The sequence below is a fragment of the Penicillium coprophilum genome (assembly GCF_028826855.1).
Source record: "Penicillium coprophilum strain IBT 35676 chromosome Unknown utg000004l_segment0_segment0, whole genome shotgun sequence".
Taxonomy (NCBI): Eukaryota; Fungi; Ascomycota; class Eurotiomycetes; order Eurotiales; family Aspergillaceae; genus Penicillium; species Penicillium coprophilum.
Genome location: NW_026622723.1, coordinates 568,926 through 591,811, shown reverse-complemented (window position 1 = coordinate 591,811; position 22,886 = coordinate 568,926). Strand labels below are relative to the sequence as shown.

At 49.0% G+C, this 22,886-nt stretch overlaps 15 protein-coding genes across 15 annotated transcripts; 8 read left to right on the top strand and 7 right to left on the bottom strand.

Moving 5' to 3' along the window:
• Positions 1-720: 720 nt before the first annotated feature.
• Positions 721-2,430, top strand: N7500_004628 (uncharacterized protein; the record flags this gene model as incomplete). The annotated part of the gene is made up of 4 exons (XM_056675773.1): positions 721-958; positions 1,020-1,260; positions 1,327-1,958; positions 2,012-2,430. The coding sequence occupies 4 exons, from the start codon at positions 721-723 to the stop codon at positions 2,428-2,430; spliced, it is 1,530 nt and encodes a 509-aa protein (XP_056530773.1).
• A 744-nt stretch (positions 2,431-3,174) lies between these two features.
• On the bottom strand, positions 3,175-5,616 carry N7500_004627 (uncharacterized protein; the record flags this gene model as incomplete). Its single annotated transcript, XM_056675772.1, has 2 exons — positions 3,175-5,126; positions 5,265-5,616. 2 exons carry the CDS (start codon positions 5,614-5,616, stop codon positions 3,175-3,177), a joined length of 2,304 nt encoding a protein of 767 aa, XP_056530772.1.
• Positions 5,617-6,344: 728 nt separating this feature from the next.
• N7500_004626 (uncharacterized protein) lies at positions 6,345-6,590 on the bottom strand (the record flags this gene model as incomplete). The annotated part of the gene is made up of 1 exon (XM_056675771.1): positions 6,345-6,590. The coding sequence occupies one exon, from the start codon at positions 6,588-6,590 to the stop codon at positions 6,345-6,347; it is 246 nt and encodes an 81-aa protein (XP_056530771.1).
• An 81-nt stretch (positions 6,591-6,671) lies between these two features.
• N7500_004625 (uncharacterized protein) lies at positions 6,672-7,367 on the bottom strand (the record flags this gene model as incomplete). The annotated part of the gene is made up of 2 exons (XM_056675770.1): positions 6,672-7,194; positions 7,228-7,367. 2 exons carry the CDS (start codon positions 7,365-7,367, stop codon positions 6,672-6,674), a joined length of 663 nt encoding a protein of 220 aa, XP_056530770.1.
• A 19-nt stretch (positions 7,368-7,386) lies between these two features.
• Positions 7,387-8,574, top strand: N7500_004624 (uncharacterized protein; the record flags this gene model as incomplete). Its single annotated transcript, XM_056675769.1, has 3 exons — positions 7,387-7,640; positions 7,716-8,083; positions 8,252-8,574. The coding sequence occupies 3 exons, from the start codon at positions 7,387-7,389 to the stop codon at positions 8,572-8,574; spliced, it is 945 nt and encodes a 314-aa protein (XP_056530769.1).
• An 838-nt stretch (positions 8,575-9,412) lies between these two features.
• On the top strand, positions 9,413-9,745 carry N7500_004623 (uncharacterized protein; the record flags this gene model as incomplete). Its single annotated transcript, XM_056675768.1, has 1 exon — positions 9,413-9,745. One exon carries the CDS (start codon positions 9,413-9,415, stop codon positions 9,743-9,745), a length of 333 nt encoding a protein of 110 aa, XP_056530768.1.
• A 758-nt stretch (positions 9,746-10,503) lies between these two features.
• On the bottom strand, positions 10,504-12,586 carry N7500_004622 (uncharacterized protein; the record flags this gene model as incomplete). The annotated part of the gene is made up of 11 exons (XM_056675767.1): positions 10,504-10,817; positions 10,877-11,081; positions 11,132-11,220; positions 11,287-11,347; positions 11,402-11,483; positions 11,533-11,787; positions 11,838-11,919; positions 11,985-12,117; positions 12,174-12,270; positions 12,335-12,451; positions 12,537-12,586. 11 exons carry the CDS (start codon positions 12,584-12,586, stop codon positions 10,504-10,506), a joined length of 1,485 nt encoding a protein of 494 aa, XP_056530767.1.
• A 1,348-nt stretch (positions 12,587-13,934) lies between these two features.
• On the top strand, positions 13,935-14,416 carry N7500_004621 (aegerolysin family protein; the record flags this gene model as incomplete). Its single annotated transcript, XM_056675766.1, has 2 exons — positions 13,935-14,038; positions 14,092-14,416. 2 exons carry the CDS (start codon positions 13,935-13,937, stop codon positions 14,414-14,416), a joined length of 429 nt encoding a protein of 142 aa, XP_056530766.1.
• Positions 14,417-15,046: 630 nt separating this feature from the next.
• On the top strand, positions 15,047-15,527 carry N7500_004620 (uncharacterized protein; the record flags this gene model as incomplete). The annotated part of the gene is made up of 2 exons (XM_056675765.1): positions 15,047-15,126; positions 15,185-15,527. The coding sequence occupies 2 exons, from the start codon at positions 15,047-15,049 to the stop codon at positions 15,525-15,527; spliced, it is 423 nt and encodes a 140-aa protein (XP_056530765.1).
• Positions 15,528-16,236: 709 nt separating this feature from the next.
• On the top strand, positions 16,237-17,214 carry N7500_004619 (uncharacterized protein; the record flags this gene model as incomplete). Its single annotated transcript, XM_056675764.1, has 1 exon — positions 16,237-17,214. One exon carries the CDS (start codon positions 16,237-16,239, stop codon positions 17,212-17,214), a length of 978 nt encoding a protein of 325 aa, XP_056530764.1.
• A 1,006-nt stretch (positions 17,215-18,220) lies between these two features.
• On the top strand, positions 18,221-18,884 carry N7500_004618 (uncharacterized protein; the record flags this gene model as incomplete). Its single annotated transcript, XM_056675763.1, has 2 exons — positions 18,221-18,364; positions 18,417-18,884. The coding sequence occupies 2 exons, from the start codon at positions 18,221-18,223 to the stop codon at positions 18,882-18,884; spliced, it is 612 nt and encodes a 203-aa protein (XP_056530763.1).
• Positions 18,885-19,750: 866 nt separating this feature from the next.
• Positions 19,751-20,407, top strand: N7500_004617 (uncharacterized protein; the record flags this gene model as incomplete). Its single annotated transcript, XM_056675762.1, has 1 exon — positions 19,751-20,407. One exon carries the CDS (start codon positions 19,751-19,753, stop codon positions 20,405-20,407), a length of 657 nt encoding a protein of 218 aa, XP_056530762.1.
• An 82-nt stretch (positions 20,408-20,489) lies between these two features.
• N7500_004616 (uncharacterized protein) lies at positions 20,490-20,726 on the bottom strand (the record flags this gene model as incomplete). Its single annotated transcript, XM_056675761.1, has 1 exon — positions 20,490-20,726. One exon carries the CDS (start codon positions 20,724-20,726, stop codon positions 20,490-20,492), a length of 237 nt encoding a protein of 78 aa, XP_056530761.1.
• A 1,443-nt stretch (positions 20,727-22,169) lies between these two features.
• Positions 22,170-22,371, bottom strand: N7500_004615 (uncharacterized protein; the record flags this gene model as incomplete). Its single annotated transcript, XM_056675760.1, is given in 2 exon segments — positions 22,170-22,293; positions 22,304-22,371. 2 exon segments carry the CDS (start codon positions 22,369-22,371, stop codon positions 22,170-22,172), a joined length of 192 nt encoding a protein of 63 aa, XP_056530760.1.
• Position 22,372: 1 nt separating this feature from the next.
• N7500_004614 (uncharacterized protein) lies at positions 22,373-22,860 on the bottom strand (the record flags this gene model as incomplete). Its single annotated transcript, XM_056675759.1, has 2 exons — positions 22,373-22,609; positions 22,792-22,860. The coding sequence occupies 2 exons, from the start codon at positions 22,858-22,860 to the stop codon at positions 22,373-22,375; spliced, it is 306 nt and encodes a 101-aa protein (XP_056530759.1).
• Positions 22,861-22,886: the final 26 nt, after the last annotated feature.

Sequence of the window (22,886 nt, the reverse complement as noted above, 5' to 3'; positions counted from 1 at the left end):
CATAGACCTAGATGATATCAACTTCAGATCGCAAAACGTGTCATCTTCGGATGCTGGATCTTTACTATTTCCCGCAATCGAGGGGCAACGTACTTTGAAACTACATCCCGTCTCTTGGCATATGCGCACTTTGTTGAGAGCGTCAATGCTGCTACCAGAGGTCGGCAAGTGTAACTGCCGGAATATGGTGGAGTATTCAGCTCCAACATCTAAACGTCTGTTTCTCCTGTATCAGATATTTTGAGACTTTTGGACATTCAGATTGTACACATACACTGTGGAATCATTCATTCGATCTTTATTTCTGGTTACATGTAGTATCAATTCGCCTTGTAATCCTTACACATTCTCTGCCAATATACGGCGAGTTCATTGTAGTATAAATCGTGGCTTGCTACTCCGCATTGTCGCTCGAAAGGATCGGCGGAAGAAAACAGTATCAACAACACTACTCCGTATGATTACCGCTAATAATATCCCTAGTGAATAAAGTCTGGGGATAGATCTGACCAATGGAAGGGGAATGTAGTCTAGATCAATGGGACTTTACCACTCGGAATTTACCCTATTTGGATCGTCTAGGAACTCTAAGTCTCCCTCATTTGGGTATAAATATATCCCCCATGGTGAGCTCGGCATTTCTACCCCAGGGATAATATTCTACTTCACTTCTCCATATCACTTCTCCCACACGATAAGCGCTTGTCCGGCACCTTCACTATGGCTAATGCCTCCCCAGTCGCGTCCTTAGCGGATGAAAAGGGCGCGGTGAACCATGAAGAAAACGTGATGGATATCGCTGCCGAAAGAGGCATTCCCGCCACAGATGATCATGGCCAGGCTCTTGTGGAATTCGACAAGGCTGCTGAGTCGAGGTTGCGTCTCAAGATCGATCTATATATTGTTCCCACGGTGGCATTAATGTATCTATTTTGCTTTATCGATCGAGCAAACATAGGTGCGTATATTGCCTATCACTATTCCCTTGCGACCCTAACTAATCATTATTGTTGAAATAGGAAATGCTAAACTAGCTGGATTCGAGCATGATCTTGGACTCAAAGGCTTTGATTATAACATTGTGCTGTCGGTCTTCTTCGTCTCTTATATCGTTTTTGAAATCCCGAGCAATCTTATGTGCAAATGGATCGGCCCTGGGTGGTGGCTGCCAGGCATTGAAGTTGCGTTTGGTATTTGCTCCGTCGCGACAGCATTTGTCAATAATATCCATGAGGCGTGTGGTGTTCGGTTTCTTTTGGGGTAAGTAGATCATCGCCTGATGATTTCCACATGAATATCTCGCCAATACCGCTGACTCTTTACTAGTCTGTTCGAGGCAGGATTGATGCCTGGAATCGCATATTATCTTTCACGGTGGTATCGACGGAGTGAACTTGCCTTCCGTCTATCACTATATATCGTTATGGCTCCTTTAGCCGGCGCATTTGGCGGCCTCCTAGCTTCTGGCATTCTGAAGCTAGATAGTTTCGGCTCTCTCTCGAGCTGGCGAATGATATTCGCAATCGAAGGCCTTATCACTATCTGCATTGGTGTCATTTCATTTTTCACCTTGACCGATCGGCCAGAGACGGCGATATGGCTCTCACAAGAAGAGAAGGATCTAGCCGTTGCCCGTGTTAAGTCTGAGCGCGTGGCGACAACCGAGCTTCTCGATAAATTCGACAAGACAAAAATGATGCGTGGCATTTTTAATCCAACCACGGTTATCATGACCTTCATCTATATGTTGAATAATATCACAGTTCAAGGCCTCGGAATGTTTGCACCTACTATCATCAAGACTATCTATCCCAATGACGGGGTGATATCCCAGCAACTACATACGGTTCCCCCGTATATTGTCGGGGCATTCTTTACTTTATTGTTCCCGTTCCTTAGCTGGCGCTTCGACAACCGACTGTTCTTCTGTGTGCTATCTCCACCGCTAATGATCACTGGTAAATATCCCCCTTATTATAGTCTCTGATCAAAGGCTGACTAAAGTGGGTAGGTTATGTTATGTTCCTTGCTTCCGAAGATCCCATGGTGCGATATGGAGGCACCTTCGTTATAGCCAGTGGGTCGTTCTCGTTAGGGGCTTTCTGCGCGGCGCAAGTATCTGCGAACGTCGTGTCAGATACCGCACGGTCGTCGGCAATTGGCGCAATGGTCATGTTTGGCAATATTGGCGGGCTGATCAGTACCTGGTCCTTCCTACCCTTCGATGCCCCTAACTATCACATCGGGAATGGACTTAATTTGGCAACTTCTACTATGTCCCTTATCCTGGCCGCTAGCCTGTGGGTCTACATGGCCTGGGACAACAAGCGGCGTGACCGAGTGGATATTGCTGCTGCCTTGAGAGGACTTTCATTGCTGCAGATTCAGGACCTCGACTGGCGTCACCCTGGATTCCGTTGGCGGCCTTAGGTTCAAGTTTTGAGTGGTATTGTTTGTCTTATATGAGTGAAATCTGCGAATCTACCCTAGTTTTAATCGTGAAGCCGATAGTAAGAGAAAAAGGGCTCAAGATAAAGATACAACAATCTAACTGGAACCTCAATGACCTGTATAGAGGTAGAAGGGGAGTAGATTTTGAGTAGAGGTTTCTGCTCTGATTAATTCAATCGTGGTTTACTATAATTGGAATATTCTAAATTGGTCTAGTTTTGAAGAAAAGATGCAGGCTAATCATGTTAATGATCCAGTTGCGCTTCGTCCTCAATTTCTGATTTCGAGATGCGAAATTCTATTAACCACGTAGGAGGAAAAACTCGGAAAAGGGTAGAGCTGAGGGACTAGGGCCGCCGCCTATGAGGTCTTCAAAGTCGGAGTGGGGGTCCAAGGGTAGTGGAGAATCTGATACCAAGACTAGCTCCCACGATAATGATAACGTGACACAATGAAGTATGCCTGGGAGGAAACCGAGGTAATTCGAGACTTATGTGTTGGTAGATGAGCTGTTGGTGGCACGTAGGGAGTTTTGTGAATGCGTGCATGGGTGTGTGGGGGTACAGGTCAGGGTGACATAGCGTGAGCCTGAACCGAGGACTTGGGCTTTTCAGACTCTACCTTGGGTGCGATAGTCTCCGCACTTCTAGAAGCCAATGAAGCCCAGACCTTAGGGTAGGATAGAGGACCGGAGATACGGCTGACAGCGTCTACGGCTGCCATTTAGGCAGCGGGCATATTGTCAATGTTGACCTGCCAGGAAGAACTACGGAGTTGACAGCCTATGAGTGCGGCGGTAGCCTTGGTCTCAGTGAAGCAGTCCGGATTCACCTTCGCCATCGTTTCTCTGAGGGTATCATAGACATCTTTGGCCAGCCGTTCGACAAGAAGAAGACGCAGGTCGTTGCTGTCAGGAGTCAGACCCCAGATGAAGACGGGGTTCCGGGTCTTTGACTCTGGATCGGTGATGGTAGCTCCTTTCTCATGGCGGCCCCAGCGAATCTCGGCCGCGGGCTCGTTCCGGCGAGGGTCTTGATCGCGGCCCATGGTGTACTGGCGCCGATATTTAATTTGGATCTCCGAGGCCGTGACACGATCTACAGAGAAGTATTGCTGGTGACCTGGAAGCTCAAAACGCAAACCCTGCAGACTGTTGTTCTTGAAAGGCTGATCGCTGAAGAAGCCTAGCATCGTGTCCTTGTCAATAATGTCGTGACGCAGCAGCATGGGTTTGGAATCGGCTTGCTGGTCAGGAGGATAGGCGGAAACTTTCAGGTCAGGGAACTGGGCGACGACGGTGGAGCGCAGGTAGAATCCGAAGCGCGGAATGGCTGGTAGTTGCTTGCCACAAAGCGGCTCGTTCAAGAAGCGACTGAAAGCTTTCTTGATGACTTCACGTGCAGGGTCATCGAACTGAGCTGGTTTGTCATGGTTATTGTCTCCCAAATTCTCCCGGTCTGTCCCGCTGTGATTTCCCGGGCTGAGGGCACCGTCGACGAGAGCGTCAATCCAGTTGTGGTCGATGAAGAAGAAGCGGAGGCTCTCCCCTGGCAAAGAGCTCTGGTCTGGCAGTAGGTAATGGGCGGGAATGTTGACAAGGTTGTACAAGTCCAGAATGAACCGGAGGACAATCATCCAGTCGGGGGAGGCGGGCTCGTCATACTGGTCGTACGGCGGCGGAGCAGCGAGGGTCCAACCCTCCGGTTTCGGATCGAGGCTCGAGGCAACCTCGCATGCGGCTTGATCTATGGCTGGGTGGAGAAAAGGTGCTACGGCATCATAGGAGAGGTCCAGGTGGGGTTGGCATTTCTCCGGCCGTTTCCACCGGCGGCTGTCCGTTGTGCGCGACACCGATACTGTGCCATCCACCAGGCTCTCGAGGGCCGGAACAAGGTCGAGCCAGGAGTCATGCGAGCGAGCGGTGGCCGGGGCCATTTGCTGACGCGCCTCGGCGGTGGCCGTCTTCACAATCTGATGGCGCACCCGGGTGAGCGAGATGGTATACGCCCGGTCTGCCAGTGCGAGAGTCCGGCCGAGAGACCAGGCACTGGCAAAGGTCAGATCCATCATACCCAGTGCGGGATCGAGAATCTGCAGATTACTGCCGTTGTTGGAGGGTAGACTGCAGGACAGGGCCGGCACTACGCTGGGGGTGAGCGGTCCGCGCAGCAGGGCCAGCGTCGTCTCGCCTGCCGCAGTTCGCGACCGGACTATAGTATAGCCATCCTGAAGCCGGTGCAACATGTGCTGGCGCTGCTCTACCGAATCTGAATGGAACGTGTCTGGAGGTAGATCGGGCTTGAGCATGCCGCTATCGTCGGCCAGGACTCGGAAGGTATCCTCCACGCTGAGCGCCCCTGGTGGTAGACACGTGAATGACCAACTATATAAGGACACCAGAGCGACACGCCGAGGAAGCGGAGACAACTCAGAATTCGTCGTCGTCGCCAAGGGAAAATTCTTCAGCGTCTCCAGTCCTTCAAGCGAGACGACGTGGGCAATCATCGGGCTTGCCTGATCACCCACGAGAGGCCCGACGCGGTTCGCCACGAGCACACTGAAATCCCGAGTGCTCTCCTCTTCTGGTCGGTCGGCGTGGGCTATGCCCGCGGTGCTCATGCGCATCACATGGGCCAAGAAGCGGTGACGCGTTATATCGGGGATATTCGGCTCGCCTGACGGCGAGGAGTTGATCTCCCCGTCGTCGGTGTAGGCCGCAAAGAGCCCGTTAAACAGGGCGGCAGGCGGAAATATGACGGCGGGATCAGGCTATGTGGCCTGCCGAATGTCCGTGAATGGGGCATGCGCCGTACCATTTGCCAGCTTGAGGAGGTCCTCCATGGGCATGCGCACGGCCAACGACTCCGTCTGAGATGCCGGGGTGCGGATGCTTGTAGGTGCAAATATGCCGGCCATCTCAGGCAGTGCGATCGTCAGCTCCTCGGGGCTGAAAACGAGACATGCCAGCCAGGGCACCCGGTTGCGATCCGCGTCGCCGGGCGGCGCCCGTTCGGCCTTCCAGCTGGCAATAGCCTCCCAGGGCAGCATCGGATCATTGAAGACAATGTGCGGGAGGGAATCGTGGGTCGCCGTGTGGCCCTGTTCGGGATACACCGAGTACACGGCGTCGGCGGGCAACTCAAAGCGTGGGACCAGCACCTCCATGGCGTGCGGGATTACACGTACAAGTCTGACGAAGCTGCTTCGGGACCCTGTTCAAATCGTAGCTCTTTGGAGATACCCTGCTTCACACGGATGGCGTGTGCGCCACGGACGAGACTCGGCCGGTAGGAGGACAAGGGAAACTTCTCACCATCCGCAAGCGGCTGATTCCAGCTTTTCCTTTTTGCTGGAGTCGCGCGCCTCGACCTGGTTTTGTCGATGGCGTAGAGCCAGGTATCGCCTGCTAGTGAGCGGCTTTGTAAACCGCCGCCGTGGAGGAGCCACCCGGGGGTTTCAACACAATACGAGGGTCAACACGAGAGTATGTCGAAAAGGGATCCTGGGTGACGGGGGTCAACAGAACTCAACATACTTCCCCCCGTCCCGTTCTCCCGCACTAAATATGCCTCCAGGGATCGGACAATTCGGGGTTTGCCTCAGCGGAGAGGAAAAATGAGGCTCTCGCCTAATTTGGACAGGAGGAACTGTGTGGCGTTGTCTAGACACGATCCATGTACACTACACGTGGTGACTTGTAGCGGTGGCGCCTGGGTCGGACTGGGTCTCGGTATTTATAGTCGCCTTATCTCTATACAATAGCGGTCTTTCATGTCTATGGCGGGCTCGGAAAGATCTCTCGAAGATAGATTTGACCACTGCCGATTGCTTTTGATATTTTTAAGCTCTTGTGGGTGCACAGAGAAAACACAATGGGACCATACAATTTCCTCTTACCCATGAAGCTCGATGCCTTCGTCTTCAACTGTGAGGTATGCAGCGGCGGCGTCGCACAGTCCAAGATTGCGCCCATCATCCAACATAACTATACATTTCTTCAGTTTTAGAATAGCCTGATCCAGAATAATATCCTCGGCCATGTTAACTTGCACAATTAGTCGCCCGCGATAAGAAATCCGCGCCTGACTGACCTGGGGAAGGCCCGCGAGCGCCGCAACCGTGCGGGCGTCCACGTGCATTGGAGTCTGCCTCGCCCTCTCCGTTCGAGAATTATCACCTCTCAGCCGTCACAGAGCAAGAAGCAGAAGAGTTCAAGGTAGTCAATTGACTACGATCCCACGGAACCGCGGTACCATACCATTCCAAACCGTTGGCTTCTCATTCAGGTCTTTGAACCGACCGCAGGGACGACGGTAGCCCCAAATCCGCCAAACATGAACGAGGCAACGGCATGAATAATCGAGAGTAATCGGACGCGGAGCATCGATGAGCTCGAGGAATCGCTGGATCTGGAGGTTGACGTGGCCCCCTTTATTACCTCGTTCATCCCAAGCAATCAGTCGGCTGCGAAAATGAGCGTGAGGGAGCAGGCCGGGATCTTTCTTCGGTCTTGCACCGAAGGCTCGAGATGGAATCCCCGCGAGAGCACCCGGATGTGCCAAAGCCGTGTCGGACTTGGTGCTGGTAGCATCTCGATCATCCACTGAACGCCGGATATCGCCTCGTGCGAGACGCCAACGTGACCCCCTGACCAGCAGATACCACCACCATACCACGAACAGACGACCGGCCGCTCTAGCGACTGACGCGACTGCTGGAGCGAGACGCAGCCCTGGTTTCCCACTGTATGTGGAGTGGGAGGCGGAATACGCTCACATCCCGTTCGGGAAAAGGGAGCTACAGCAGCGGCTGGCGCGGACGGGGCTGGCACCCAAGACCACGTACGTGGTCGGCGCTCCTGGCTCGGGATTCAAGGCTCTCACGCATGGCCGGATGCAATTTACCAAGGTCAACATTGTCGATAAGTTTGGGTAGATGGTGCCTGCGTTGCCCCTTGGCGCTACACCACTGGAGCATATCCGGCCCTCGCTGAGCGAGCTCTACGACATCAACGCGGTGCCAGACCATCCCACCTGTGTGAGCGTCGTCGACCCGCGCGATTCGACCCTGGACCACTCGGAGTACATCCAATTCCCTTTCTCGATCAGCCAGCCGGCGCGGCTCAACGCGCACTTTGTAGGGCGCGAGGATCCCCCAGTCGCCAACTCACTCTGGCGGCCTGCGACGGGGTTTGACGAGCCCATAAAGGGCTGGGTGGTCATAAATTACGTTGACCACAGTTGACAACTTTTTCTCCCCATCAGCACCTTCTACCGCGAGGTGCGCACCGCTGCCAGCGACGTGAGGCGGCTGACCGAAGGGAAGCCGCCCGTATTTGACGCCTCCACCACAGCGCAGCTCCATGCGCTCAGCCGCCCGAATAATATCTACCCCAAAGTCTTTATGGCTATGATCCGCACAGTGCTGGCCATCACCGTGGCCCAGCCGAGCGCCTATAGTCAATTCCTCAACGATCTCGTTGGGTGGCCCCTGGCGCTAGCTAACACGGGCTGGGCATTGGAGCTGTCGGCGAAACCGAGACAAAACGAGTTTACGCCGCCAGCGCAACGCGAAGCCGAGCGCAGACGCCAGCGCAAACATGGCCCTCTTCCGATCGATGCTCTGACAGAGTGTCAGTTTTCCCGGTTAAGTTCGGCGACGCGATCTACAACCAGGACGTCCTGATCGGTTACTTCAAGACGCCTTCAACTGACTCACCCTCACCCCCATCAAATTCCACTTTAAGACCAGCAGAAGGGAGATAGCTTGAATTAGAGACGATTTACACCTACTTTCACAGTGAGAAGAATCCTCTGGATGGTCATCCGTTCGCATCCATCGGCGTATCCAAGAGCCTGCGCCTGCCAGCCTTCTGACTTGACCCGAAAGACTACGAATTGTCTAACCCCGACAGCGACTGGGAGGCAACCAGCCGCCGCTATGAACGAGATTGTAACAGCCAACTATCTTCGGCGCGCTCTTCAGCCCCTTCGCCCTGATCACGGGCTTCAGCAGCATCCTCCCAGCACGACATCTCAGCCTGTCCCCATGGGCCTGGGAGACCGCCCTCAAAACAGCCGATTGGCCCTGGCTGCAGCTTTACAGTCTCGACCGCGCCAATGACCCCTAGGGGTACATGAGTCTGGACGTGGGAGGAGCCGGCGCTGGGGACGCCGATGTGGAGTGACCAAAGTGGACAAGCGGCCCCTGACAACTGTCACAGGTTTCATGCAGCTCAAAGCCTCTTTTGAGAAGAGAATGAAATAGGCGAAAGGATGGTGCTGCGTGGCGGCGGGCGGGGAAGGAGGAGGGGGAAAGTCATGAACTACTACGAGTTAGGATACGTATATTGGGTTAAGCCGAACTATAATGACGTTACTACAGTACTTCTTCCCTTTGTCCTACCGTGATATACCTAGATCAATATATACTTCTGCCCGACTCAAAACCTTCGAGTTGATTTGTCTACCATATTGTAATGATAAAGTTTCCACAACTTCCTAGATCTCGTTCGTCAGCTCTAGTCGACGTGGGTATGGTCTCTCGAAGCGATATAGTCATAAAATGTTTAATCTATTTGTGGAATGTATCAAATCTCCTATGAGAACAGGGTTATGGTAGAAATAAGCGATATATTATATCCCTGCATTTTGGCATGCATGTCCGGATATTTTACACTCGACGAGCCGCAACTTAGGGCTGATTTTGCGGAATACCCTTCCGCCGACCCGGTCGATGGCGCGGTGTCAAGTTCAGCTCCCATTGGCAGCGACCCCCACGACGGCGAGAGCATACAAGAACCGTAAGATGAAGCGAGCCTCTTCACCACTACGAAGAGAGAAACGTCTACAGGACTCCCTACAAAGTTTAATCACCTAGCATAGCCAGCCTAGACCATCGCCTCTGCTCAGGGGGATACGTGCCGCGTTGATGGAGGTCGGGTGATCTCCTGGCCGTAAAAATGGCAAAGGAAGCCGAGATCCTTCAGATGTACCGTGATAAGTGGGTTCGATGGCTTGGAAAGATCTATGTATCCCTTTTCGCTCAGGAGGGGATAGTCCGCAGGCTGAAGAACTGCGCGGTGAGCCAGGGCGAGTGGCTTAGTTTTTCGCAGAATATCTGGGCTGAGGCGAGGACGCCCCGCGTGTTTGCGGTGGAAATGTCGGGGGCGAAGCTTAAATCTGTGGCATGCGGACCTCTCAGGGCCGGAGGGCCTGAGGGCTTGCCCGAACCAAAGGAAAAGGGGCCCCTGAAAAGATCAACCGGGATATTGCTGCCGACCGAGGCATCTTGAAACCCTCAAGTTTAGTATTGCATTGTTGCCCTGTAATTGACTAAATGCTTCCTGTTTACTTGACTCCACTGGAAAGCGTGGCTGTAAGGTTCTTTTTTTCATTGTGAGCTCAAGTATTATCGGGGCAAACCACCCCATCACTGGTAGCGTCGCGAACTGCAAGCATGGCAGCGCGAGAACACTTGCTCCATTAGCCGAACTCCATCAGAGTCACGCGAGGAGAATTAAGTTTCACGGCAGACGAATCCTCAAATCGGATGTGCCATCAACATATACTAAATTCTGACTATCGGGTCTAGAGGGAGAGAGCTCATCGGATTTACTATCTCAATGCCTTGTCTCGTCGCATCCGACAATCTGGTTACCGGAAGCGAGTACGAGACCTTCGATAGCTGAACAACCCAACCAAAGAAAAAAAAAGACAATACAGCCGACAATAGAGGAGACTGGAGCCTACGAGATCTAGATCCTACAAACATAATCAGCGGGTTCGCTAGATCGTGTGTCGGGTAAATACAACTATCAAGGAAGAGGGTTTTGCATGGTTTCCATCCGATTTTCTCGTATACCACTAGCTTACGGCGCAGAGGGTATGTTGAGATACCCACCTGATCTCAGGTAATCCCGCTCCGAAGCCACAACTCACTCTCACCCAGTATCTCCTCTCCGATTCCCACGGCTCCACAGATCTTCCATCCGATATCAGCTTTTCCGGTCTGTGCTCTCCTAATCATGCCCAATCCCATCTTCAACCCATCCTAGGCCTTGCCAGCATAGAATTGGAAGAGACGTCTGGGCCCTGCGCTATCGCGACTTAGTTGAATGACATCTGCTGATTGAAGCTTCGAAACGATGACTTTCTGATCTCCCACGTCCTTGAGCTCGTCGTGAAATACCCAAAAAACACTCTCTTCCTTATACCCATAGTCCGACGCGCGCAAGCCGTCGAGGCAAATGAATGATGAGTCCTTTTTTCCAAAAGATACAACCGAACTTCCCCAGACATCACCAAAGTCAAATGCCTTGAACTCGAACAGCTTTTGTGCTCCGCGTTCGAGGGTTGGGGATGCAACTAGAGGAAAAGATTAATCAAGGGTTGCGGGATTTCTAGTGACTGAGAATATTGCTTACTATCAGTGGGGCTACCGTTTTCACGGGGTCTTGATTGGGCAATCATCGTCACTGTCTTGATGCTTTTCTTTTCATCTGGTGAGCATTGGAAGTTACCTTGGAAGACCGGTTTCGGACTTACGATGATAGAAGCTTGATACACCCATGGCTGATCATACTGGATTGGTTTTTCCACCTCACTTGGATTCTTGCTGATTGCTTTGACCTATTTATATATTAATAAAAGTCGTTGATGCGTGCGTGGTGTGTGCTTACCTTTTCATAGATTGCCTCAGTTACATCAAATCCTTTTCGTACAAGGGCTAGCTGTTCAGTTTTTCCATTTTTGAATTTATTGGACGGCACTGAATGAGGCGCAAGCGATGATTAGCTAAGGCATAACCTGATCTGAGTTTTAATAATGACAATACCTTTCTTAGCACCGTCAATGAAAACACCGTATTGAGTGTACTCGTCGAAGAGATCCCAACTCTGGTGAGGAAAATCAGCAGCCGTTAGGAGGATTCAGATAACTCGGGGCCTCACCTTTCTACTCGCAGTGGAGTAGTCAAATGGTTTGAAGGTGTTATCGAAATTTGAGACATTGGTGTACGGCCATAGCACCGCACTAACTTGATATCAGCTCTTGGACCGCAAAGACATGAGAAGATACGCACAAGCGTCTGTATCGATGCTTTCCATCCTTTAGCTCCTTGTAGAACTCATCGGCCTCCTTCTTGATTGCAAGGAGCTGGGAGCCACTGTCGGGATCCTCTGTAGCAAAAGTCTCGACTACATCACTGCTGCCTCCGCCCCCAGAGATATGAGTCCAGACTTTGACACGAGCGTTCTTCCGGAGTGATTCAACAGCTTGCTTGACTTCTTCCGTCACTTTCCCGGTGGTTCCGTACATCTTGAAAGCAATCTCGGCTCTAATCATTGTCAGGTGAAATTGCCAAGGATTAAGATTCTGAAGACTTACGACTGCTTGATCTCCTGCTTGGACGCCTGGGTTGACGTAGAAATGGAAACACGGGCAAGGTATTTACCACCTTTGATGAAATCTATGGGATAGATTAGCATCCCCTGGGCTAATCTGCCGGACATGGCGTCCTTGCGATATAAATACCTGCAATGAAGCGGTCTCCATAGAGGTCATTCAGATTGTCGCCAGTATACTTGTTGAAGGAATACTCGTTGCCGATTGAACCTTGCTGACGGGACGAAACTTCGACTTGGTAGGTAATGGTACTACTTTCATACTAGAAGCTCGAGTTAGCAAGACAAAGTAGTAGTGTCATGTCCATCGGTCGCTTACCTCGGATCGGTTGAGGTAGCTTGAATCAACCTTGCCTTCCTGGCCCCAGCCCGAGATAGCTGCTCCAGCGGTAATCTCCAGGGACTGGGCGAGCTTCCTGTTGGAAGTCAGAATCTCATTATGCTCTCAGACAAGTTTTATGGTTGAAGTATTCGACTCACTTGTATTCCGTAACCTCTTCGCTTTGGTAGGTAATATCGTAGCTAGGAGGAAGTGGTTTCTCAGCCGTGATAGTCACAGCATTTGCAACGCGAAGGCTCTGAAGGTACGTGTTGTACCTAGTAAGAGAAATCAGGTTATCATTTCATCAAGAGCTTGAGCTACCACCTCTTGATAGTTGCTCGCTAAAGATATAGAACATACCCCTGCCCTTGTTGCATTCCATCAAAGTAGGGAACAATTTCACGTTCCATTTTGAGTCAATTGATTGTGTAAATATTCTTTGTGTCAAAAAGCTTTCGATGTTGTTAGGAGAGAAAATTCGAAATACGTGGACAAAAGTTAAGTAGAAGTAGCGAGCGAACTCGCTAAAGTTAACCCTCGATCAGATTCCAAAGCCAAGCACGCTTGATACGGCCCACTAGTCCCCTCGTTTGCCCATAAGGAAGACAATCCTGGGAGGGTCGTGATGCCGATGTATTTTGCTGCATTGATTGGCTTGGCGGGAGGGGATGATGAGCGCGTACGATGGCGAGGCAATTTGACAAAGATCAGGCAAACCTTCGATCCCTTCCAAAAGAAGATAATTTACGCGCTCTATGATACATTTTCAGGCATGAAGTTGGATTATCAATAGAGGGAGCTAGATGATCTTCCAGAAACTATGCAAGGTAGAGTAATAAGATGAACAATATGGGGGCGCCCAGCGGGATCCCCGATGTTGGAAGACGCACAGCCAAATTCCACCTGCCAACGGCTAATGCAGCCTGCCGCGGCCCAGGCCATGCTGTAGCACCCGACATGTACAGCTAGCCACATTATTTCTATCGTTACGCAGCACTCAGATCTTCAGCCCCGTATCCAGCCAGCCAGCCAGCTAACCAATCTATGCGGTGAAGAGAATACATGAGTTGAACATACACACTAGTCCTGAAAAACGAACCAAGCCACTGAAAATATTCTATAGTGCCTAGCGTGATTGAATAGGTGAAAAAGTTGAATAGGATATAGGAAAACGAAATTTGAAAGGCATTGAGCCCTCAGGAATTGAATTTTAGGATAAATAAGCTACGAAATCTTGTAAGAGGTAGGAGACAGACACTTTAGGTATCACTATTAGGTGATAACCCCGACTCTGAGTTGATTTCATCATACTAATCATCCACATCTACAACGCAGGGCTACGCGGCACGGGGATATCCGGATCGATCCCTCGCTCAGCTTCAAAAATCTGTAGATACCTCCGGACTGCCTTTACTAGCAATGATCAGCTGGACTACACATTCCGTATCTGAGCGCCTCGCTTCTGTCTCATGAAACACGAATCGCATGGGCTGTGTGATATGCGCTAGTTTTCTCACATCGCACACTCAGCATCTAGTCCAGGTCATAGTACTTATGTTTGATGATCTCATGGACAATAATAGCCGACACAGCCCATAGATGAGTAAGGCAGTCTTGACTATAAAACACATCTACATTCCCTAGAGAAAGGGACCATCAATTCCATTCATCATCCGAGCCACCAGATCCCTCAGCATACCTTGACGACACAATATATCCAACTTCACGGGAACTTCCATTACCAACTCTGAGATCAAGATGGGTTACGCACAATGGATCGTGATCAATGTCATCAATAGCATGTCTTCGAACACGCTAAGTATCGCCAATGCCATCCCCGACGTTGACAAAAGCGAAGGCTGGTATGATACACCCCATATCCAATCGCGAATATCATCTTCTTACAGGACACCAGGGGCAAATTCTATCGGGACGGGAACAAAGATGAAGAAATCAAGGCTTCTGAGATAAACAAAATCACGGTGCCTCCAGGCGGTTCGAAAAGTATCAGCTCGTGTGGCCGCTCCGATTCAGCCTCTGGAACGACCGGACATCTTGACCTGTATGATGGCGACACCAAGATTTGCAGAGTCTATTGGGACTGCCCCTGGGGTAGCAAGGCCAATGACTTTGGTATCTCAGAGAAGAGTACTCATGGTTACTGGATCCAGCAGGGATCCTGGAACAGAGACTCTGGAGCTATTGGCTCCGTCGATGTTGAGGTTGGAAAGAAGGGCTAAAGCAGTCCGATACCTTGGTTGTGCAGGAAGGGAAATGCTCAAGCCCCTTTTCTATTGCCAAGAGTGAGATTATTTCGCTGGATTTTCACTCGTTCTGATGTATATATGGACTTAGATCCGTAGTGCACACCATCAATCCACTTCGAATTTCTAAACAGGTATAAGGGTGTTTCTTTTTTCCATAGGATCTGCGTAGGAAAATGAGAGAACCGAAAGCGGTTCAATCTTGCAGTTCTTTTTTTGAATAAATGTTTCAGACTATTATACTACGAAGAACCTTCAGCGAGGGTTCTTCGGGGTACTAGTTGAGTGTGGCGAGATAGAACTACATCAAGTCTAGCCTCGGAGCATCGCCTCCGACTAGAGCCCATATCGAAGTCACAGCCGAGGACAGCGTGCCACAACAACTAGAAGCATGCAGCTTTTGGGTGACGCACGATCAGCTGGGACCGGCCTTGCAATGTGGGTGTATGTACACGTCATTCAAGATTTTTTTACTTAAATAGCTCTTTGTTTCCGACAGACTATCAACTAGCGGTCTATTGCTTCCGAGCTTTCTTCTTGTCATCGATCTCTCAATTACTCCCCCTATATTTCTTTGCTGAAACCGTGCTATCTCTTTTGGCAATAATGTACGAATTCGACGGCATAATCAAAATCAGAAATGTTACTGGTGTTAGCATCTTCACTGCACGGCCAAATTTGCAATTGTATGTCTCGTAACCAGTTACTTGGAAGTTGAAGTTGACCTTTGGGCAAATTTTCTAGCGGCAAATTCTACAATGCGCCAAACAAGGACAATGAGATTCTCCCTCGTGATATGGAAAGTCTAGAAATCAAAGACAACGAAGATCTTCTCATTCACATTTGCGGTCGTGATAAAGAGCCGGCCGGCACAACAGGAACGATTGATCTCGATGATATTGACGATCAATACGTCGCCACCCTCTACTGGAATGTCCCCTTCGGTTCGAAAACAAACACCTTCTCGGTGTCCGGGCCCGGCAGGCGCTCTCAGTATATTGTTTCTGCCGATGGATATAATAGAAGTGGTACTGGACTTGGAACTGCGGATGTGGAAGTCACCAAGAAGCCAACCACCCGTGGTTAATATCTCTGATGGACTATCTTGCTTAAAGCTTTTCAATATGAGATGACTTGTGTAATCACCCAGTGAGGGCCACTCCATTCTTTACATCCCATACCTGTAGCCCTCTTACCATATACATTGACCCTACCTATGACGAAAACGAGAGACGACTGTGACTCAGCAATATCAGTACTTCAAGGCAATGTGTAAAGAATTTGCAAGGTGGCAAGCGAAGTTTCTTCTCCAAAGTTGATTGGTAGTGGTACGGCGAGGAAGCGCACGGCTAGAGGGGCATAATTGGCTTTAGTGGCTAGCTGAAAGAACAGTGACTAGATGAAAGAATAGTGGCTACCTGAAAGAATATTGGCTAAATGAAAGAATGGTGGTTTGGTGAAAGAGCGGTGGCTGGCTGAAGTCCTAACTGAAAACAGGAACCATAGCGTTTATCGTGAAGCATTCTGCATAGTGATATCCCTACATACTAAAGGGATGACCTTATGTAACGCGAATATTATAAAGTACTACCGGAACCGCTTTATGATCTCTGACTTTAATCGAATCCTTTCTACGACGAGAACACAGTGTGAAGAAAATAAAAAAAGGGGAATCGAGCAGGGTAAGTGATAAGTTCCGTTCGAAGCATTCAAATATATCTCCGTCATCTCCAATGGTCTGTCTTCATTACTACCAACATTTGCTGATCGTCAATGTGCAGTGTTCATCGTCCATCATGCGTGTGATGCCAAATCTTGTCCAGGCATTTGTGTCGACCTCCTTGCTTTCCAGTCTCTGCTGGGGCTTTGACAACCCGGCGCAGCAGGTTGTAGGCATCCAAAACAAGCCTCAACGTCCAATCTATCTCATCGCTCATAGAGTCTTGCACACAACGGCAATCCCAATCGCTCTCCGCGATGGCGCAAATGCATTTGAAATGGATGTGGCACCCTATGACGGGAAGCTATATGCATACCATGATGATATCGGGCCTGGCCGTAAGCCAGGCCATACGGTAGAAGAAATGTTGGATACTTTTACACAGCATGCCAACGAGACCAACTTTGTCTGGTTTGACATTAAGAAGCCAGATACCTGGGCGAGCCAGGGAACCTCCATTGAAAAGCTTCAAAGGATGGTACAAGAGAAGTTGGAGCCAGTCGGAATTCGAGCTCTGTATGGCTTCAGCTTGAAAGACACGGGTCTTGCGGAATTCGATAAACTAGCCAGATCCTTGAGTGGGAACGAAGCAATCAGCATTGGTGGCCGGAATAGGGCTGTTGGGCGAACCTTTGACAGCCTCACCTCTGATAAACTGTCTGTGAAACAGAAGGTGATGGACTACGGGATTTCGTTCCTCAATCTACCGTATGCGATGGACTGTGATTGGCCAAGAGATAAGGAGGACGTGTTCTATCCAACTGGTGTCTGCTACGAATTATATCAAGGCGCGAAGTTGCTGCGCGATCGACAGCCTAGAAAGCCCAAGGTGGGAATGACCTTCGGCTGGACCATCAGGGCCGATGATGAAGGAACCGATCGTGTGGACAAGCTCTTGGGATTTTCAAAGGCCGATGGCTTGATCTATGGCGAGGCGACCCATGCTTATCGAGATTCTCCAGACATTCGCGTTGCAATTGGGCTGATTCAAAGTTGGTTGAATCAGCACGCTGAGACGCACCGCCGTGCTACAAAATCCGATGTTCCTTGGTGATTGATGGTACTTGGTGCTATGATGGGCTATCTATCCATGGGGGCCCACCATAGCCCACCATAGCCCACCATAGCCCATCATAGCCCATTAAGGGGGTCTTGGTGCTTCTAAACCGTCGACTTATAATCCCTGTACTCTAACTCCTTTTAATTTTCCAAAGTCTTAAATCTAACACATAAGCTTGAAATGGGGTTTCCAATTTACACCACAACGCTAGGTGACGGTAAATTGAGCGCCGAAAACGGCTACCTTCGACGCCGTTTTAAGCGTTCTTTTTACCCAGATTCTTAGTCATTAAATTGTCACGTGACTAGAATCTGCTCGTTATCGTCCCCTAGTCACTGAGTGCTCAGAGAGCGCTCCCTGAGCACTCATACTTGCTCAGGGATCAGCTCACCCTTCACTCAGAGCATTCATCGTTGATGATCAGGGACGTCATAATGTTATGCTCATCAGGTTAGCCGATTACAGCCGCTGTTTGTAAAAATAGAAAGGTCCTCTTGTTAAACGCTGAATCCTCCCCCCAATCCAAGCCTTCTGTTCCAATATTTAAAGAGCCTTCCCCCTGTCAAGTCTTGGGCTTTCTCAGAGCACTTCACCCAAGACTTGCAAGTACATGATCAATTTTCAATCCCCAGGTCTTCTAGATCTCAGTCATTACGGGTTTCTTTCTCTTATCTTCTTTTTTTACTATCCTTTACTGTTCTCACTACCTCCTGCCTACTCCAATTCATGCCATGTCTGTTCTTGATACCACAGGGAGTGGAAAAAAGCTGGCCCATAGCACTGAGTACTACCGGCGACGTCGTCAGCAGCTTGAGAAAGGCATTATACAAAAACGACATGCTATATCAACAAAGAACAACATTGATAAAATCAAAAAAGATGGATGAGGTAATGAAGTACCTGATCTTCTTGTCCTTCTGAAACTGATCCAAATAGGCACTATGAATATTTAGGGAAAGATCCTCTCCAATTTCTTGTTGCAGCACAGAAGGGAGACATCATGGTTTTTCTCGAGTGGATTCTTGACAACTCCAAGATCAAGAAGTTCAGCAGTTTACATGAGAGCTGGAGGCAATGGTGCCAGCTCTACCGCAAAACTGTAGGGAGAAGTCTTCATGCCAAGAGTTGTCAGGATATCAATGATGTGAGTCATTTTTGTTTCTTCCCTTGCTCGCTTTCTAACAAAAATGTAACAGTACATGAAGGAGCATCTAGTTACAAGTTACAATCTCGACATGTCTGTTGGGGAGAAGCCTGTAATGAACGTTGATGATTTGTACATCGTTCTCCACCACCATTGGACAAGAGACACAACCCCCTATCCCGATGGTCGTCAAATAATTCAACTCGCTTTCCTACTTCTGGTGTCAGCATATACCGGTAGTCGACCAGGAGCGCCGGTTTATGTTGACCGAAACGAGCGGACTAATATCCAGCATTTCTTCGGTGGTGCAGATGAAATTGAGGGACACGACGAAGATTGGGACTTCAGAGAAGATGATCTAAAAACACTTTGCTACGGTCAGATTAGTTGGATTCTACTCCCAAACCCTGGAGGTATTTGTGACCATCTTGTGATGGAAATTGATTTGAAGCAAACTAAGGGTCATCATACCAAACCAAAGAGGTCAGTGATTGCAAGGCTTTGTTTTACGCCAAGCTAGTTTATCTAATAGAAAAATCTTCCTAATGTCTGAAGTCAAACAACCTTTCTTCGACATAATTGTCCTTGTGCTTACAAAATCCTTGACGATGCATTTTTGGCAAATATTCATTCTGTCGAGGATATATTCGTGGCTCGTGTCTCCCCACCACGTCGTTCAGTTAGACTGAAATTCAAGAAGGACAAACTTGATGACAGAGAAGATAATAATATTGTCTATCTGGAAGCTAGACTAAGAGAGAGAGAATAAGGGAAAGCAAGTATGAATAGGATACTAAGATCCTATCTACACTGCCAAACATGATGGCATATCAAACATGTTTGATCTATATGCCTAGATGCCTATGGCATCCAACAATATATCACACTGCTGACTGATCCAATCATTTCATAGGTAATATTCTGTGTTTGTCATGTTTCGAGGGCCGCCCTCTGAGGGCAGGTAAAAGACATGCCCGACCCGCGGGCAGGAGGATCCTGCCCTCGGCCCGCAAAACGCGGGTCTGTGGGCGGTTATGAGGTCTACTCTTCGCCCCAAATCACGCAATCCCCACCATTTCTCATCCATGCTCATTATTCTTAGATTCTTCCCCATTCGACCTGGCCCTAGGGCTACATAGCGGCGGCGTTCATAACTCCGATTGGCGAGGACACACCTACAGCTACGATAACGCTAACGACATCCCATCGGTTAGCGGTAGACCTCGGCAGAACAATACTTACTTATGTCAAAAGGTCGCTGCCTAACTAATCAGTTGAAGGGAGCTTCCCCTAGTTCCTCTATATGTTGAAACGGTCATCTGCATGACACTAAGAACACGCTCATTCGGAGCTTTGACCTTATTCTGTTTGTAGCCATATTGAAACATGACTTGGAGGTCCAACATCAGGCTCGTCGCCATCATCTCTACCTTTCTATGGACTCTCGGCCAACAAACCATTGGCCGCATATTTCCCATCAATATCAGTCCTATCTCGAATTATTTCCATCAGCGAACAGAAATAGGGGACTCGCGGAACGACTGGGCCTCATGCTCCATGCTCCCTCTATCAACGACTGAACGGACCAATTTTGGCACCGGCCCAGGAGGATGCATTGTCTACGGCTACCCCTCCACTGGCGGGGTTCTCGTCAAAGAGGCTGACCTTCTCGACATGCTCTTCCTATCACTCTCCCGCTCTCATAAGTCGCAGCGCTCTCCTAGTGACGACGAAGAAGACAGATTCTGTAATCTCATGCGACGGACTGGTGCTAAGTGGTGGTCGAGTAAGGAGGACAGGCTGGAAGTACGGTTAGGCGCGAGGGAGATGACGGAGGAAGAAGAAAAGGTGCTGGTGTTCGGTTGGCCGACGGATGGAGTGGGTGTATGGGTGTTGAGATATGAGAGTGATAGGCAACTTCCAAAGGATTTTGGGAGAATGAGTTTAGCGATGAATATGGATGAGAAGATACAGATGATGAGAGAATATGGCGCTACGTTTGCTGAAGATGTCACGCAGGTGGAGGAACTTTGTGATAGCTAAGCATGTCTTGAGTCCTGTTAGTCTTGGGATAAGTTCTTGTGGAGAGGAATTGGATTTAATGTTATGTACATGCAGTGCCGCGTCAACGACTACTCTCCTTGTGGTATTCCTCTGCCTTGAAGATTCGGGCGTTCAATTGAACGGTGTCTGGGCCGATGATAAGAACCTGACATTTGTCGTGGAACCAAGGCTCAAACCGTTGCATGGTATGGTCAAGGTCTCGCAGTGGCTGTAAGAACTTTTCTTTGATACGTTGGGTGGGTGTAATACGAATTGAAGCCAAAAGGGCGCCAATATCAGAGGCCGTCAGTTGGTTCATTATAGTGCAAGCGATCTCATAATACCCATCGTGACGAAAAAAAAATGGGATTCCTCCTTGAATATGAGACATCGGGATAGATGGTGCAGATGCAGTGAGCTGGAGGTTGACAAAAACCAGTATACCTTCACTTCTCAGGAATCAGGGAGATCTTACCAAGAAGTAATCGTGATGATGATTTGATAGAAAAAATTGAATGGAACGGGGTTTAATTCCCGCTGTATGAGGTAGCAGGGGTGCAAGCACCTTTATAAGGAATCTGACAAAGTTTGAATGAGCCTGCGGTAAGCAGTTCACTCCTGGAGGAACCATTCCTCGGAGCCAGGGCTTGTTGAGTAGATTTTGAGCCTATTTGTTCCTAAATTTTAGTGGTAGTAGAAGCTGCTAAGTGGAAAGCTGGTTCCTAAGATCCCATTAGGTGGGCATTCATTCGTCTCCCAGACGGCTCGGTGGTGGCAGCTTGACGACGACAGTTACAGATTAAAACAGCATCTTTAGACTTCCATGTATGATATCAGGCTTTGCAAGTTGCGAAATAACATTTACAGGTCATTCTCAGTATAAGTTCAATTCAATTCCCTCGTATTCGGACATTACCAATAAGCCAGCCAGTCATGCAGGTTTCGTCTACGGTGTATACTACCCTGGCTACCGCACTGCTGATAGTCAGCCTCGTACGTTTTGAATTGTTTCGTCGAGCAGTTGAGGGAAGCACTTCAAATCTGGCTCTGGAACTTACAGTGTCAGTACCGAAAAATATCTTACTGACAGCTTGTATAGGACTGAGCTGGGCTGTAACAAACGATACTCCAAGAGAGTTAGTTCTAGGAATAGCCAGCGTGTTTGCATTTTTACTTGTGGTAGGTGCTAGAGTGAAAGGCAATTTTTCGGTTCCGACATTGACCACCAAGACAGTCTCTCCGAATAAGCATCTTGCTGCAAAACCTCATCAGTACACCATCTCGATTGAGGATCGGTTTCTCACTATATTACATTCTCTCGTCTTTAATCAAGATCATATCTATGTTCGTTGGTACTTATATTTACCCGCCACTCCGAGGTGTTGTGCTCTTTCTTCACTTTGTGGACTATTTTAGTTTGGCTTCTCTTTTATGGTGGCTACATAGGTATACAACGATATATTCCCGGACTCGAACACGATTATATTGTGGTTTGCTTTACACGACCGGGTTAGCAGCGGTGCTTCTTCTCGTCGCGGTCTTTAGGGTTGTCCGGAACTGCTGGTTGCTATCTCTAGAGGTAAGTTTAGCTGCGTACGAGGAAATATCACTCTTGGCTGACTTTGATAGCTACAATTATACGTTCTGACCACCTAGATGATCATTTCATATTATATTGTGCAAAATGCTGGAAGTTCAGTCGCTGAACCATCAAGCTATTCAACAATTATGGTAAATCGCCTAGTCTAGGACACAGTAGGTTTTATTGTCGGGCTGGATTTCTACCGTTGTACATTTGATTCTCCTTCACAGCGGCAACGACTAACATCGAGGAGACCCATCCTCTAGCAGAATTGCCAAGTCGCCAACAGACCGTTCGTTTCAAACTTTAAGGACGTCGATAAGCCTTCCCCGAACTTCGTCCAACGCATCATCAATAGCATACAGGCGAGCCACTTGCTCATCCTAGCATTGCTTCAACTGGTTTCCATCGTTGTATAGCTGAATATTCCCGCTCCGCAGCTTTTTATTTTCTTCTTCGAGCTGCTGAATATCTATATGTTTGGATACACAAGAATCCCACAAACACCGAACGTACGCCACGAGACGTGCAGCCCAACATACAAGCTCAGGATCTTCCTCTTCGATCTGCTTCAAGACATCAAGTATGGGTCGGAAGGGCTCTACAGTCAATATCTGCTTCTATATGGAGTGTTTTAGGGTCTGGCTAGTCAGCGTGGCCCGTTCGGTTCATGCAGATAATGAAATCTACTGTTTCGACTGGGGCTGCCGATGCTATTTATCGTCGTCATGTCTAGTCGCCCGTAGAAGTGTCAACCTGGAAATTGTTGCAATATTTCTCCGAACATATATATCACATTAACCATCGTATCCGCAATAGTGCCAACCATTAATGCTAAACAGAAGAAGTCCATAGGTACGACATCACTCATGATCAAAAAACAGTCGCATAAGATAT